This window comes from Nyctibius grandis, chromosome 4 (assembly GCF_013368605.1).
Source record: "Nyctibius grandis isolate bNycGra1 chromosome 4, bNycGra1.pri, whole genome shotgun sequence".
NCBI classification, from domain to species: domain Eukaryota; kingdom Metazoa; phylum Chordata; class Aves; order Nyctibiiformes; family Nyctibiidae; genus Nyctibius; species Nyctibius grandis.
In genome coordinates, this window is record NC_090661.1 from 91,862,821 (window position 1) to 91,879,400 (window position 16,580).

At 39.5% G+C, this 16,580-nt stretch overlaps 1 protein-coding gene across 1 annotated transcript in view; it reads left to right on the forward strand.

Annotated features, from left to right (window-relative positions):
• The window catches only part of CFAP58 (cilia and flagella associated protein 58), a 69,275-nt gene that overhangs the window by 45,772 nt on the left and 6,923 nt on the right, over positions 1-16,580 (forward strand). The window contains exons 17-18 of the mRNA XM_068397453.1: positions 14,650-14,769; positions 16,294-16,427. Coding sequence (XP_068253554.1) covers positions 14,650-14,769; positions 16,294-16,427 — 254 coding nt within the window. The remainder of the gene's footprint in view (positions 1-14,649; positions 14,770-16,293; positions 16,428-16,580) is intronic.

A 16,580-nucleotide genomic window follows, 5' to 3' on the forward strand; every position in this document is an offset into this window, starting at 1 on the left:
TTCCAATCCCTAACATTCTGTGATTCTGGGATTGCAGCCGTTCCCTGCACAGAACATCCTTGAAGTGCCACTCCGAGCCTCATCCAGCTCTAGGGAATCCTTAGGAAACAGGAGGACCAGAGTGGCAGGGGCAGGACCTGCCATGGGCAGGGATGCAGGCTGCAAACCACCTCACCCTCTGTGGGGCAGGGATGCAGGGATGCAGGGATGCAGAAATGCAGGCTGCAAACCTCGTTGCCCTCTGTCAAGCAAGGATGCAAGATTGCAAGGATGCAGGGAGGCAGGGCACAGGCTGCAAATCACCTCGCCTTCTGTGGGGCAGGGCTGCAGGGGTGCAAGGATGCAGGGATGCAAACCACCTTGCCCTCTGCAGACCAATAATTGCAGGGATGCAGGGAAACAAGGATGCAGGGATGCAAGGATGCAGGGTTGCAGGCCGCAAACCACCTCACCCTCTGTGGGGCAGGGATGCAGGGGTGAAAGGATGCAGGGATGCAGAAATGCAGGCTGCAAAGCACCTTGCCTTCCGCAGAGCAGGGGCTGAGGCCCGGCCAGGGTCCCTGTTTCGGGAGGCGATGGGGTTTGCTCGGGGCTTTGGGAAGGGGCCAGACCTCCACCCCCCGCCCGCCCCGGCGCCGCTCACCGTGATTCTGTGTTTGCTTGCATAAGTCACACCTCCTCACTCCCAGTCATCCTCATCCACATCTTGCCCTACGACAAGGGCATAGCCATTGTGTGTATCTGCTTTAAAACAATCTTAATCTCTTGCTTGCCATACATACTGTTTTTATGTGTGTGGCCATCATGCTGGCAAATAGGATATTTGTTGAATGTGAAGCTTGCAAGTGTCTGTGTCTATGATTTCTGTGTGCGCGTATTATGTAACTTAAATTCCCTCACATAAAAGTGTAGTAATAAAATGGAGTGCAAAAAACTATGTGGATTGAATATTGAGTGTTAAAAACACCTTTGGAATTTAGAAATAACCCATGTCTGGATATGGTTGAGCCCAGTGTCAGCAACCTGCAGTTTGATTTGTAAGGTATTCACCTTGCTGTATCTTCTTGCAGAGCTGTAATGTTTGTATAAGGAAAAAATAATTCCATTTGTATTGTATACACTGAAGTTCTGTCTTCTGATTGTTAACTTTTTTTTTTGCAAATGGTCTTTTAAATAAAAGCTGGTGTTTATGCAGGGAACAATGTTTCAGGATGAGCTGGATATGTAAATGGAAATTTTTGCTAAGTAAGGATCACAGTATATGATTCATGTAGAAAAGCGTCTGCTTACTGTATCTACTCCTGATATATATTTGATCATATCCTTTTTATTAGCTTTTTCACTGTTTCTCACCTGTTAGTTCTTTAAAAAGGATGCAGCTGTAAAAGCATGCTACAATCCATACTATGTGATTAAAAGAATGATTCTCTAAGTTTCAGTGACAAAATTTTGATTGCTGACAGCCCAGGAAGAACCCAGCTTGACTCTAAAATCCCATACAAAAATATCTTTCTTAACCTGTCAGCAGGGCACATTTTTTGTATCAGCCATTTACTGAGAGGTATTGAGTATGCAACATGATGAATGTTGGTTTTTTTAGAATGACTTTTCAGAGTTGAACACTTTAATGAAGGTGTAGAAAGATGTCCCATGTTATAGAAATTATTAAACTATTCTATTGTTTCTGATTTATCTGTGCCCTGTAGCCACAGCATCTTGGGTTATAACCTATTAGTTCTCACACACCAAGTAACAGTGGACATCCTGAGACTTTGAAGAGTAGCTGCAAAGCAGGTGGTCATACTTTAACTCAGGCATTCTCACAGTTGTGAGCTTCTGTGCTGATGAAAAAGGCTGTCTTAAAAATCAGATCCAAAACCAAGGTCTTGAATACTTATGGTCAATAAAAATCCAATGGCGTTTTTGCCAAACAGGAAATGTTACTTCAGGCTTAGCCAGCTTCCATGTTTGAGGCATTACCTTCCTTCTAAATTTGTGCAGTTGAAAGATAAAGCATTTTTTGGTTCTTTTCTAAACCATTGAGTAATACTGCAGGGCTTTGTGGAGAAACACACTGTGTGTTAACCAAGGGATTTCAATGATGGGTGAAGGTCTTTGTGAACACATGTGGTACGAGAAAAATGTGTTGTATAGCCGTAAGGTATAATTATTAATAAACTGAAGTGCTCTGCTGAACAAATCCTGACTGCAAAAAAAATACTTGCTTACTTTGTATGTGGTGCAAATCCCTCACGTGACTGAAGCTCTACTGCTCTACTGCATACTGAACAGTGATGTGATAAACGCACAATGTAATGTATTACCTTGTCAGGATTATGATTAGTGTGGTTTTAGGAATGTATCCCATTAAAAGTGAATTATGCACGGCTTTATTTGTTTCAAATTTAGTTCTTTCTCTTCAGAGTGAACTCCTCTAATTTGATTTTATGTCTGACTGAGCGGAATTTTATTCAGCTGCACGTCTTGGGATGGATAACAGTGGGAAGATTCGTATTATATGTCAGTTACCTCCGTTGTCAGTCATCTCAGAAGATTGTTCATAAATGTAAAAGAGAGATGTGCAACCAAGATTATTTGTGGAGGGAAGCAGAGGCAAACGTGTCTCATTTAAGCCTTGCATATAGTAGTGAAAGTATTGTTCTTCTGTACATATATATTTTTAATCACTATTGTTTTAAGTTGTCAACAGTCTAAGACCAGGACTGGGCAGTCACAATGTGATGCTTTCAGGCTGTTAGCATCTTGAGCTCATAGCTTCAAAGAGTGCAAGGGCAAAAGGCGTGATTAGCTCATGGATCTGACTCAGAGATTAGAGTCAGATAACACCCACATGTCCTTGTATTGAGCCAAGTTTTGAGCTAAGTTTCAATCCCCCCAAACAACTGATGGTCCCACTGACAGAGAGTAGGAGGGGCAGAGGGGATGCTGCTGTTCCCAGTATAAATCAGCAGAGTTTCTTTGTAAGATACAGGGAGGAGAAAGCGAAAGGGGCTTTCTCTGTGACCTTGGGCAAGTTACTTATCTTTTGCATGCCTCACATCAAGTAAAAAGGGAATAAAATAATTTTCACTCTTATAGTGGAGTGTGGCAGAATATATTAGGGACATGACTCAATTCAGTAGTAACGATAGCTAGCTAAACACTCAGAATAGGCAGATGTTTTATTTAATTTGTGCTAACTTGGTAGTAGAGCTGTTCTATCCAGTTTGAGGTTCTTGTTGCTATAGTGCCTGAACATATACATAACCATCTTTATTTCTCAGAGATGGTACTATAGTTTCATAAAGAAATCTGCTTTAGAACAGTGTGTTACCATGTGGGTTTATGCAGGCTGGCAGCTACTGAAATCAAAGTTTTCTCCAGGCTAATGGAGGAGCTTTGGGATTTGCTTCTATGTATTTGTTATACTAAAAATTTCTGCCCATTTATTATCTAAAATACTGTTCTTTTCAATCTTGTATCATTTTTTTCAGCCCTGTTCATGAGAGCCTAGTCTTCTTGAAAATAATTTCTTTCCCTATCTTGGTAGTTTCATGAAGCATGTGTCTGCTACGTTCTTCATTGCTTTCACAGTGCTCAGGTAGCTTCCATCATATAGCACATAATGCAGAAGTGCGCTCAAATGACGAGTAAGAGATTTTCTCATCGGACAGCCTGCTGGGGAAAATAGGAGAATACACTCCTTTCACCTGCCTTTATTTTGGTATTCTTAAGGCCCAGATCACTTTTATTTAGGTATTATCTATACGTCTTCAAAATGGCTGAGATATACTTTACCTTCTCAAATTCGGCATTTATATATTTTCAGTGCCGAGTATAGATTCTGCTTGGATTTGAGAGTATAACCTACTTAGATGTTACATGTAGGGTAGATAGTCTGAGTTGGGGATTTTTTTGGCTGAATTGTCTATTTCATAAAAATAACTGAAATTCACTTCAGGAAACTAATGACTTTAGAATCACTAAGAGTCTCTTTTGACCTGCCCGTTATTGTTTCTCTGTCATCTTGCTTTTAGAGAGATTTTAGCAGAGGTAGTTTGGGAGAATTCTTTGTGTGCACTGAAACTTGCAGGTGAACTGCAAAATCCACTGCCAAAATACAATCCTTTCTTTACTGCTCCTTTATCATGTATATATAAAGTCAGCCTTTTGAAGGGATTTTTCCATCTGAAAATGAAAAAGGAACATTTCTTTTTGGCTTTTTATACTTTACTAGGACTCTTTTCTATCTCTGTTTCCCGGAGGATTTGACTTCCTCTGGAAGCACTGGATTAATGCTCTATCTTGTGGCTAAAGCTAGCAGTTCTCTCAGCTCTCAATTAAAGGGGTGAGTATATTGAGCTTTAGGCCTTTTCTATGCTTAAAAGTACCATTCCTACTGGCAAAAAAGTCACTTTTCTGATTTAGCTTATACCAGCTCTTGAATGGCAGAAAATTTTCTTGCCAGTATAATTGTATCTAATTGCATAGCCAGTAGCTGACATAGCCACGTCAGCACAGAGAAATTGCACCACTAACTGAGAAAGCTAAGCTGGCAAAACATCTAACCATTGATCAACTGGATCCTGACATGGAAAAAAAAAGCAGCAAAATGCTTTTTCAGTCCTTATAAAAACCAAAGTGTTGTTATGTATCTTAAGGAAGAGTAGAGAGAGAAAACAGTACCTGGTGAAGTGTGGTCTTTGAGTTTATGACTCCAGTTCTAAGTTGGTGGCCAGAAGTTAAAGGGATTTATATTGGAATACAGAAATGAGAAATACAGTAAGTACTCGGGCCCAATATTTACTTTTTGGCTTTCAGATGGGTATGAATCATAAAAAAAAAGTTTACTTCCCCAGTGCCATGCAAAATTAGGCACTGGTGTGTCAAAGGCACACTGTAAGAATTGCCTTGATTTAGAATTGGACTCCGAAGAGAATCTCTGTTCTCTTTTCAAATGAAAAAAGAATGTATTCCCGTGAGCTCTGGCTGTAACCCAGTTCTAACTAGTGATGAATGAAAAATATCTAATTATCAGCAAAATATTTTGATGCACAACAGTCTACTGAATTAGTGCCATCAACTTAATTTCGGTCCAGTGCCTTGAGTCTGATTTGAACTAAAGTCTCCAATGCAGTATGAAGTGACATATGGAGGTACTTAATGCGTTGAGTCACCCTTCAGGACTGCTTTTTCAAGTTCTTTCCTTCTTGCGCCGTCCTTTTATTTTCATTTTCTTGTGCTTGAAATGTTCACTGCTGAACTAGGGCTTTGATTGGGGATTTTAACTTTGACTGTAAGTGGAAATGTTTTGTATTTTAGTATTGGTGTTAAGTTGAAGGATTAGTGTCTTTTAGTGATTCTATGCCTGGCATCATGAATTCTCCATACAATTAGAATTTCTCTAGTGCCTTTTGTTCTGACACTGATATTATTTTTTTCAATTAATTTAATTATTTATTTTTTTTTAAACTGATTGTGTATCCAGTAGGGTTCTGTGAGTAGGGTAGAACCACTCACACTGAGTAGCTTGTAGGATCATTGTGTTAATTCTTGGTGTAACTTACCTGGGCTTGTATGCAATCCTTTGATGATGTAATAAGTAATCACATCTCACAAACAGGAAAGAGTCACCTGTGTGAAGGCCTATTGAGGGTCTACATATCTACCTGTAACTTTTGTGTAAGCCTTAAGAATTCAACAGAGATTTGAGGGATGTTCAGTTCTTGTCCTAGCTCTGCTCAGAAAGGAGTTGATTTCTATTTTTGTGTATTTTGCATATGCTTCTTGGCACATTAGTCTATTTTAGCCCTTCTAATCTCAGTCCATCTAGAATTAGAAGATGTTCTATGCTATAGAAACTTACAGCATGATAAACTGCTCTTAAAAACACATTGACATTTGCATTCTTTCCCTCCTCCCACACATGTTGCAATTTAAGTGGAAGAGAATAAAGTCTTACCAGAAAAATAGCCTTTTTGTTTTTTTTTGTTTAGGGTATGTTTGTTTAAACAGGGTTTTGAAAATCCAGGTAGGAAAGGTGCTTATCACTTTAACGTCATCAGGTGAAGATAATTGGCTGCTCTTTAGACTAAGAAAATAATTTTCCAATAAAAATAGTGCAAATATTTCTGGCACTGGGAAATGGGAAGCAAAGCAGATTACTTAGCGATCAAACAAAACATTTTTGGTGAAGAATTTTCTTAGTGGAAGAGTTTAATTTTTACCGAATCTTTGTGGAACTACATTGCCCTCATAAACAAAACAGATTTCCCATGATAAATGGTTTTGGACAGAAGCAAGGTGCAAATTTATTTGAGAAATTAGAAGAAAACAGATCAAAATAACTTCTGGGGATCTGCACTATTTTTAGCTTTGTGTCCAGACCCTTTTGTAGAATAAGAAGAGGATCACTGCCCTGGCTGGAAGCAGTACTTCGCCATAAGTATGTTAAAGATTTAACAGCATTCAGACAGTGAAAGGAGGAGGCCATATAAGTACCCAAGGTACGTAACTGTTATCTGTAGTCTGCATCAGAAAAGCAGGAACAGTGATCACCAAAGTATTTTATCAAATGGCTTGCAACTGGTTTGAACCCAGAAATCCTGAGTATGGCTACCTTGTGTCATTAAACTTAAAGTATTTTGTAAAATGACCCATTCCTACAGTTCTTAGACAAAATTGTCTTTAACTTCAATGATAGTTCACTAGAATAAAGCCTGAGTAAAAAGTTCAGGAATTGTTTCTGTAAATAACAAATAACTGAAAACAAACTTGTTTACTCCTCATTCCCGTATTCAGCATGTATCTGGGAAGGAAATAAATCTGCTGCGCACCCCAGGGTAAAGTATATTAATCAACCAGTTATCTTGTTAAAGGAAAGTAGATGACTCGCTGTGCTGACTGAATACATTGCCACGCACAAACTTTGCAGTGCTATTAGCAAGCCAATACTGACTGTCAGCCATCCAGAAGCTGCTAGAGAAGTTAAAATACTGGAGGAGTGCAACAGCAGTGTAGCAATACATTCACAAGTCCATATTATATAGCGTGGCCCAGAGCCAGTTGCAAATATTTATTATTCAGGTGCACGCTTTGACAGGAGTTCTTCCATTGAGGCAAGGGTATTCTGCTCCTCCCTCAGCAAGCAAGGTATGGACAAGCTACAGCATCCCATTCAGTGATGGTCAATTATTTTCTATGACAGTTGCAACAACAACAACAACAAAAACCCAACAAAAAAGACATTCCACAGGGACAGACTAGATTTCATCTATTTCAGATCACTTATTTTTATTTATATAGGAGTGTGAATGGTGCTGCTGTTGAGAAAACACATGCAGAAAGATGCAGCAGTGCTAAGGCTGTTTTGGGGCTGTGAGGGGCAGGCAGTTAGAGTCACTGCCATGGTGGTTTTTTTTTAAAAAAAGGTAGCTTAAAATTGGACACATGAGGACACAAACAGGTGTAGAAAGAATGTCGTTCCTCATTCTTCACTCTGAGACAGCCAGACACAAGCTGCCAAGTGCATGGGAGCCATGAACCCCCGCATAGGGAGACTCTCTGCCAAGCAGGGTGTGTCAGTCAGCCATCTGGTCCACATCCTCTGGGCTCAGAGCTCACATCTTCCCGTGCCTGTCTTAGTAGATGTAGCCGTAATCTTAAACAGAGGATGGCACACGGGCACAGCAGTTGTTTTTACATGAACATTAGGATTTGCTCTCTTTCCCCTTCCTTTAGTCCTGTTTCTGGTTTTTTGAATTTTAAGAAGCATGCAGGGGGAGCTGAAACAGAACTCCTCCAATGATAGCAGAGGGTCAGCTCTAATTACAGTGAATCTAAAGGAAGCCGTATATTAAAACATTCATGATTTCAGAATTGCCAGGTGTGTTTCTTAGATGCACTGTTATTTCTTAATAGGTTCCAGACTGTAACAGGAGACTACTCTTTCTTCCCTGAAACACTTGACATATGCAGGGAAACTCTGCTATCCTGTCAGAAAGACTTATATAGGCTTTACTGCCTTGTTAGACAGGTATTTGTAGGTTTAAGTGGTGGCTTGACTTTGAGACAGCTGTTCAGAGGTTGCAATTCCAGAACACCAAAGGACTTGAAGCTAAGTGCCCCCATCTTTCAGGGAAATCTAAGGATCTCAGTCAAGCAGGTGATTAAAGAGATGTAGGTGTCTAACTTATAGATAGGTATTTCTAGAAGCATCTCTGCAGTTTCTCTGACCCTTCGAGGTCATCTGTCAGATCAGTCAGAAGTGAGAGCAGAAGCTGGGTCTTCTGGGAGTCCCCATCCCAAGCCTCCACCTGCAGAAACAGCTAATCATTAACAGCAGAGCTGTGATAATTCTCCTTTGATTCATCTGATATTTTTAAAATCTAAATGGCTATTGAATAACTAAAATACATGTTGTTACACTGACATTAAAATACAGAGATTTTAAGTCGAATAGCCTACATTTGGAGAAGATACTTTTTTGTTTTGTCTTGAAACTCTGTATATAGTAATTATTAGCCAGTAAAAGGTTCCCCATTGTTTGCTTTGCAGACTAACTCACTTAGAATATTTAGATTCCTTGTTGATAAGATTTGTATCAACCTCTGAATCTCCTCCAGAACACTTTAAGGCAAGCTGCTACTAGAATGTGAAACAAAGGTTTGTTTAGAGCTTTCTTCAGTCCAACTGTCAAGCTGCAGGCACTATGGAAATATCTGGAATATTTACATCAGTCCACGCCTTGTCAAGGGTAATTCTCACCTTCAAGGAACAGCTCACTTTCCTTTTGTGTGTATATATGTGCATGCGTGTTCCTGTTTGCACATATAGAAGAACAGGATAATTAATTGATTATCTTCTGCGATGTAAAGTATAAACACTGTGATTAAATGAGCTACTCATGAGTTTAATGATTTTATAAACTCTTGCGTAATGTCAATAGTAAAAACGGAATTGCAGCTGTTATTTCAGCAAGAGGCATCTATGCTATTTTCCTCTGATAGATTGTTATCCTTGTGTCTTGAGTTCAGAAGCTGAAAGGAGAGGAGGATATGTAACCTATTTGTTTGTGCATTGGAAAAAAACCATTGTCCCCCACACTTCCTAAGAAAGGTGCAATAGTACCAGTACCCAGCAAAAATAACAAAAATAATAATAAGTTGCAATTGCACTTTAGCTGGAAATGTTTGTACTTTGTTGATCCTGGAAGGTGATAATAATGCAGCATTCAGCACTAACTGTTACAAAAAAAGAGTCAAGGGTGAAGACCTTAGAAGATGCTCCAAGGTGTTTTTTCCTCTCTTATTAAGCTGTTTTGAAAATGCCAGTCAATTTGGTGCAGTCTGCTCTGTGCCAAAGGAAACAGATTTGCTCTTGAGAAACGTTACTATCAACTGGAGGGATAAGTCATAAGGCAGGTTTAACTCCATCTAGAGTGGTGCGAATTTCACCAAAGACAGGGAAATGATCCCAGCCTTTCCTTCAAGTTGGTGGCAGTGTTTTAACAAGAAAACCCCAAGCGTCTCATGCAGTATTAGTGTTGCCACATTGTGAAAGGACTTCGGTGCCCTGTTTCAAACTTGAATTAGTTTGCCCAATAAAAAACCTCACATTGGACAGTTAAAGGAGGGTCTAGATGATGATGAAAATACAAGCTGTTCTAGGGAACTGCATGCTTGCAAAGGTGTTTGCTGATGGATGTGGAATAGACAAGAAAGAGCAGGAGCTTTTGAAAAGTGTTTATTGAGAAAGTTTATACTGCACATTTCTCACAGTGCTGGAGGCGACTTTCTTATATTGTTATAAAATTCGTGAAGGTTACTGTATGCTAATTTTTTCTACACCTCATAAAACTTTTAATCATAGATGTCCTGAGACGACAGCTACACTAATAGGTATACGCATACACACAAATAACTGCAGATTATACAGATAAAATGGCTATGACTGGATGTGTATATCTATGTATGTATTTAATTCAGGTTTCAATGTCCTGTTTAACACTTCTGAAAAGGGATCACAGCCCCTTAAGGATGCTCTGCAGCTGCATGGCATCATAAACAAAATGGCTCTGGAGTTCAGCATATTGCTGACATTTTGGTTATAATGCCAATAAAAAAGAAAACCCCTGTGGCATGTTGACTGACTTGTTTTCCTCACCAAAGCTAGGAGGAACTGTAGTGTGCTTAGAGTTACTGTGTTGCTTTCTCCACCCTAGTAATTAAAACAAGGATTTTTAGCTAGGTTAAATGTTTTGGAGTTTGCCACCATACACTACATTGCACACTTCTGCACTACATCTTTATCTTGTTGGGTTTTTCTCTTTAGCTCAATTGCTGGAGACAGGAGCTAACATAAATGAAATTTACTCTGAGTCAAAGAGTTTGGGATTTTTTTTGTGTAGTTTTTTTTAATAATTTGTGTGATAGAAAGCTTTTGGTGCACAATAGGATTTTTGTGGATCTGGTGGAGAAGGCTGTTGGTGTGCTGCTATGCCAGGTAAATTTGTTGAATTATCTACTTGGAAAGACAAGCTGATAAAAATGAGGAAGCTGAGTCTTCATGGCCTATTTCTGCTGAGAATACATCTTAATTAAATGTACGGTCATCCATCGTGTCTGGCTCAGAGTGATACCCTGGGCTAACTAACAAGGTGAGTCATTTCAGGAGTTTCCTAGTGTCATGGTGAGGGAGAAGATGATATAAAATGAAGCTTCATTTCTTTAGAGCTAATACCAGGTGCATTGGTCTACCCCAGCATTGCTGACTGCCTCCCACTTCTTGTCAAAGCAGTGAAATGCCTTGATGTCATTTTGGGAATGTGTCTGATGGGGCTGATGGTCCCTCTGGCAGGGAACAACGAGCAAATTGAGCTGTGCTGGTCAGCAGCAGTAGCTTCTTTTGAAATAGGATTGTGCTGGCAAAAGTGATTCTTCTTGCTGTAGACTCAGCCAACTCGTGACCACCTAGTCCTGAAATTTGCCAAACATCCACCAGTCCTCTGCAGAAGAAAATTATTTTTTCTCAGTTTGCTGTAGAGCAAGCAGGCCAGGAGAAATCCAGATTCTGGCTGAGACAACAACTAGTTAAATTTAGGGGAAAGCAATAATCCCCCCAATCTGAATTAACAGGCGAGAGACTTAGGGATGCAGAAACATATTGTCATGGCCGAGCCTAAAGGCAGATCTGTGTGCTCCTCAGAGCTCCCCTGGAAAACAAATCTAAAACAGGAAGGGTTGTTCTAAAAATAATGTAGAGGTTTATTTACGTGATTTTTACAGCAGGTATTCACAGAGGCACTGAAATTCTCTTTGGAACACCTGAAATTTGACTCTAACCCTCCATCTGAGTCTCTCAGTGTGCCCTACATACAAAAAATGAATGCGCCCTCATCTCTCCACCATGGCTTGGCTTAGTTTACGCCATAAACCAATGAAGCTGGTTGACATTATGGGCTCAGTCCTACAGTCAAACACCTGCTGAATTCCATGGAATTTTGCCATGGAGAAGATCACACAAAAAGCTTTGGTACTGGGCTAGACCTGATCTGAAGACATGGACATTACATTTATGGGTGAAGGCTTAACAACATGGAGTTACAGAGAGATCTGATGGATCTTTCTTCACCTCCTCAAGAATAGTGCCTCGCAGCATGTTTGTGACTTTAAGTTCTTTTCAACTCAAGGATGCTTAACTCTGGCAAGATGTATGTTGTGATTGCAGCCTGGCACGAGGACGGAGGGGAGCGTGAGGGGAGGCAGTTTGGGACAAGCCAAAGAAACTCGTTTTGCTATAATGGATTGATTTATTCCTGCCCAACGGGTGTAGGATTTCAGGTAGCTTTTTCTCCAACATCATCTGTGAAGCCACCAACAGAAATAAATGGAGTTTACTGACTTCTGCTTTGGACAAAATAGTGTTGCCTGACTTCCAATAGGCACCAAACCGATCAGCTTACACTCTTGTTTTTAAATTACTGTTACACTGCTGATCATCATTGCTGACATGATTTTCTTGTCAGTGTCAGGATACCTTCTCTCCATCTGGCCCCATTGGGTTCTCAGACATTTTAAGGAATGCACATGCATTTTACTTGTTTCCAAAACAAAAAAGCAACATAGATCCACCTTCTGGAGGTATTAATTTATGCACTGCAACTGAAAGCTACTTTGAATACAACTCACGCATCAGACAACCCTACAGGTCTCTCTACATGTTCTATGCTGTATCTGATAGCTGGCTATTTATAAGATATCTGCATGTAGTACATATTGCACAGCTTGTCTGTCCTTTGAATATAGCTATTGTAGAAGCCAAAATTTTTCTTTTTGCGCTGTTTTTTTTTCCCCTGGGCATTCCTGATTTCTTGTGTGTGGGGATAAAAGTACCTGCTGCAAGCAATGCATTTTTGATGGCAATATCACGTGTACCTTGTGACTGACTTACTTAGATTTACTCTGGTGGTTGCTGTTTTAAAATTAATTGAAATTAATTGTTTTTTTTGGTTTTTTTGTGTCCTGGGGTAAAATGTCAGAAACTATAGAAATGCCAACCTGTGAATATAAACTTTTGCTGATGTGGAAAGAAGTATCCAGGATTTTCTTGTAACATTTTGCTGACATAAGGTTCTTCTAACCCAGTGACAAATAAATTGACTAGATGTAAAAGAGATGGACAGTGCTTAGCAAGGAAGGACAGGATATGCATTACAAGACAGCTGGTTCTGCCTCTGTTGGATTATGGAGACAATATACATCGGACAGCTAACGAGTCTCTGTTGCATAAGATAGATTCTCCTTATAACAGAATTGCATGCTTTGTCTCTAAATGGAGTTATTATACACACCATTGCACAATGTTTGAAGAGCTTGTTTGGCCCTTGTAGAGGGTTAGGAGAGAAATAAATTGGAAAACAATTGCAAGTAAGACCTTCAATCCATCAATTGCTCCATATTTATCCAAATTACTGTTACACTCTTCTAAAATACAAATCTCTGATACACTCAGGGGTGGAATGTTAATACTGACTGGCCAGATTTTGACAAGGCAGATTTTTCTTTTGCTGCTGTTTTTAACTTGCAGTAAAATCTTGCTTCCTCAGGAAGAAAACGTGGTAGTGGAAACCACTTGTAGTGACATAACAACTCTATACTGAGAATGAATTCTCAATTTAATTTTTGCCGCTATGCGAACTTCAGTCGGAGTCTCAGGAGGTTTTGTTTTTTTCCAGAGATAAACTGTGAACAATTTCATTTATAAGGAACTCTTCCTCAGTAATATTCAGAGTTTAAGGGCAATGCTTGCAAAAGTAATTTATGATTTGAAGTGCTTCCATTTTTAGGTCCCAACTTGTGACCATTAGAGTGCGTGGTTTTCAGAAAATGCTGAGGTCTAAAAACACCGGACTCCTTATGCTCTTGAAGACTGGACACCTAGAATTCTACATCTTCAAAATAACAAGCCACTTTTGAAAATCTTGGCTCAACCACTGAGCAAGGCCAAATGTAGCAATTCTAGGTGATGTGATGGCACTGTTTCCCACATTGATGGAAGAATTCTGTGGTAAGAGTTGTAGACAGAGCTTATAAAAAAGACAGCAAAAAGGGGTTTGTCAAAGCCAGTGTAAATAATCACCTATCCTACCTCCAACTTGGCATTTTTGTCTTCTTCAATTAAATCTTTTGTCTGCTAGTCCGACTTCCAGTCAAACAACCCTCCTTTTTAATTCCAGCTCCTCAGGTACCAGACAAGGATGGGATCTTGCTAAATAATGTTAAATAATAGCCATCTTAGTCTGACAGAGTAGATACTAAAAATATTGTGATGTGCAAAGCTTTGAAGGTGGCTTTGTTCAGTGCTTTGTTCCTCAGACTAAAACCAAGTACATCCTCAAAACACAGCAGAAAGCAACCTTCCAGTACAGAAAGCTGTAAGTGGGTCTGTGGTGTGGTTTCTCTTCGGGCATGGCTATACCCAGTTCCGACAAGTATACTGTTCCAACATGAAGGAAGAGGACACACGTGACAAAGAGAAATTGCTTGGTGGTAATTGTGCTAGTCATAGTTGTCGCTGCTTATACTTTCTTTCCCTTTCCCAGTGCCCCTGCAATTAAACTGAAAGGTTAAGTGTGTGTGTGTGTGTGTGTGTGTGTCTGTACACATGTGCTTTGCAGGATTTTCTTTGGACGAATAAGTTATTCTTTTGTACAGTCCTTCCCTGTCATTTCTATAGCCTGCTCACATCCTGTTGGGTGAAGCTATGATCCTTAATGTAAGGCAATGTGGCTCGTAAGAAGAAAGATCGCAATAAGCACAGTTACTAGGAATTAATTTCCCATGCCTGGATACTTTTCCAGTGACTTTTTTATGTTCTCTGTGGTAGAGCATGCTCACTGATGACAGTGTTTAAGAGTATTTCATTTGTGGTTCGAAGTAGCTGGTTGTTTCTCTTAATGAGCTCTCCCGCTGCTATCACAACAACTTTAAATACCTTATGGCTAGTGAGGAAAGACTGACACACAGGCAGATTTGTTTCTGTAAATATCTTCCTGATTGAGTTGCATTTTTCAGTGAGATTGATCTCATCACAGGTTGTGCTGCTGCTATATTAGTATTATAAGAGCTCTTCCTCTTGTCTTTTTCTTAGGAAAAGGAGAAACTCTATGTGGAATTAAGGCATGTCTTGGCCCGGCAGCCTGGGCCTGAAGCCGCAGAACAGTTGCAGCTCTACCGGCACACTCTCCAGGAGAAGACTAAACAGCTGAAAGTAAGAGATGCCCTTTATCTCTGGCTGAGGGGCTGCCAGGATTGCAGAATGACTTCACCAGGGACCCCAGGGAGCGACGCTTCAGGATGATTTTTGATGATCAGCATGCATGCCTTAGTATATTAGATCAGGAAAAGAAGATTAATACTGCATCTCCCCAAAGGAGAACCAATAGCAGTAGAAGAGCTGCTTTTTTTTTTCACTTTATGCTTGTTTATTTCCTTGAAATAGAGGAAAAGTTTTATTAGAATATGAGTGTGCAGCACAATGCTGTAAATGCTTTTTTGTGCGTGGGCATTCTGGGACACCATCAGTTTTCATCAAGCTTATTCTCCTTCCCTTTTCTGGAACTGTTAAGGTCTTTAATAAGCAAATCAAAGCCATTTCATTTTCTTTTTAATAATCTAGTGGGAATATATTGAGAATCCAGTCTTAAATTCTTGTTATTTCTCTTGCAATGCAAACACGTATATTAGAATTGCAACTTTTATACGCATGACAGGAGTAACCTGTCCTAACCCCTTGTCACTAGAAGGGAGGATTTCCTGGTTCTGAAGGAATCTTGTGGGAAACTTTGAAAGCATGATATTAAAAAGTGATTCTTTGATAGAATAAGCTGATCTTCCCTTTTTCTTGCCTGCATGAAAGATCAGTCTCCCCAGGAGTTCATCTACTTCTACAGCTCCTTTCTCTGTCGAAGTCATCATCTCCTGTTCACTGCATCATAATCATGTCTATACTAACCATGAGGAAAAATATGCAGGAGCAGATGGGCCCTTAGGAAACAAAGAGGCTCTTATGCAAATCTTAGCTTTCCACGGAGAAGAAAAACAATGCAGAAAATGTAAAATAGAAGCCAAAGTTTAGCTAAATTGAATGTGATTTGAAGTTTTCCATACAGTTCCCATTTGTCCTTAATGCAGTCAATTGCTACTGTGTATTTCAGGCACAGTATGCTGTAGTATAGTGGCTTGCATGACATTTTGTGGTGCCAGGTCAAGCTATTCTCCTTCTTAAAGGAGGAAAACACACTATGCATGCTCCTACTTTTTTTAAAGTGTACTGATTCACATGAAAGCAGCACTGTATTCATATTTACACTGCCTGGTACTTCTTTGCCTGTGTGGATTTAATTACTTCATGTAACAAAGTCCGTCCCTCCGAGTAAAAGCCATTATTATTGAATAAATCCCTGCTTTATTATTTTTTAAGACCTTCATTTTGGGTTTTCACCCAGATTTGTGTCCCAGAACATTAAGAGCTAATGTATGTATTAATACCATTCCCATAATGCTTGGGGGCATATTTTACATGTTTCATTGTGGTTAAATGGCATAGCCTTAATTTTATAAATTGTCCTTAGGTGAGCAGAGGTGATCAAATGAAACATCATGATAGAAAATGAGATGTGGTGGAAAATGATGATGGTCAAATGTGAAAGGAAAAAGTGATTGTAAAAGCACTAACTTATGTGTAAGTGAAACTAACATCTCCTGTTTCTGCTTTTTGCCTTTTGTTTGTTAGGTTTTGTCCTCAGAATTAAATATGTATGAATCACAGAGCCAAGAATACAAATATGAAATTGAAAGACTTGCCAACGAGCTTCTGAACGTGAAAAAGAAATATCTAGCTCAGAAACGCAAGGAACAACAGGCCAAGTATGGAAAAACAACAGTTCTGTCTACACAACTTTCTGCATAAACAAGATTTTTTTTTAGACCCTGCTTTAGCCTTTTGATCAGAATGTGACCAAATTTGACTGAGGTGATATAATATTGTTGCCTAATTTTCCTGAATGTTATCTTTCATAT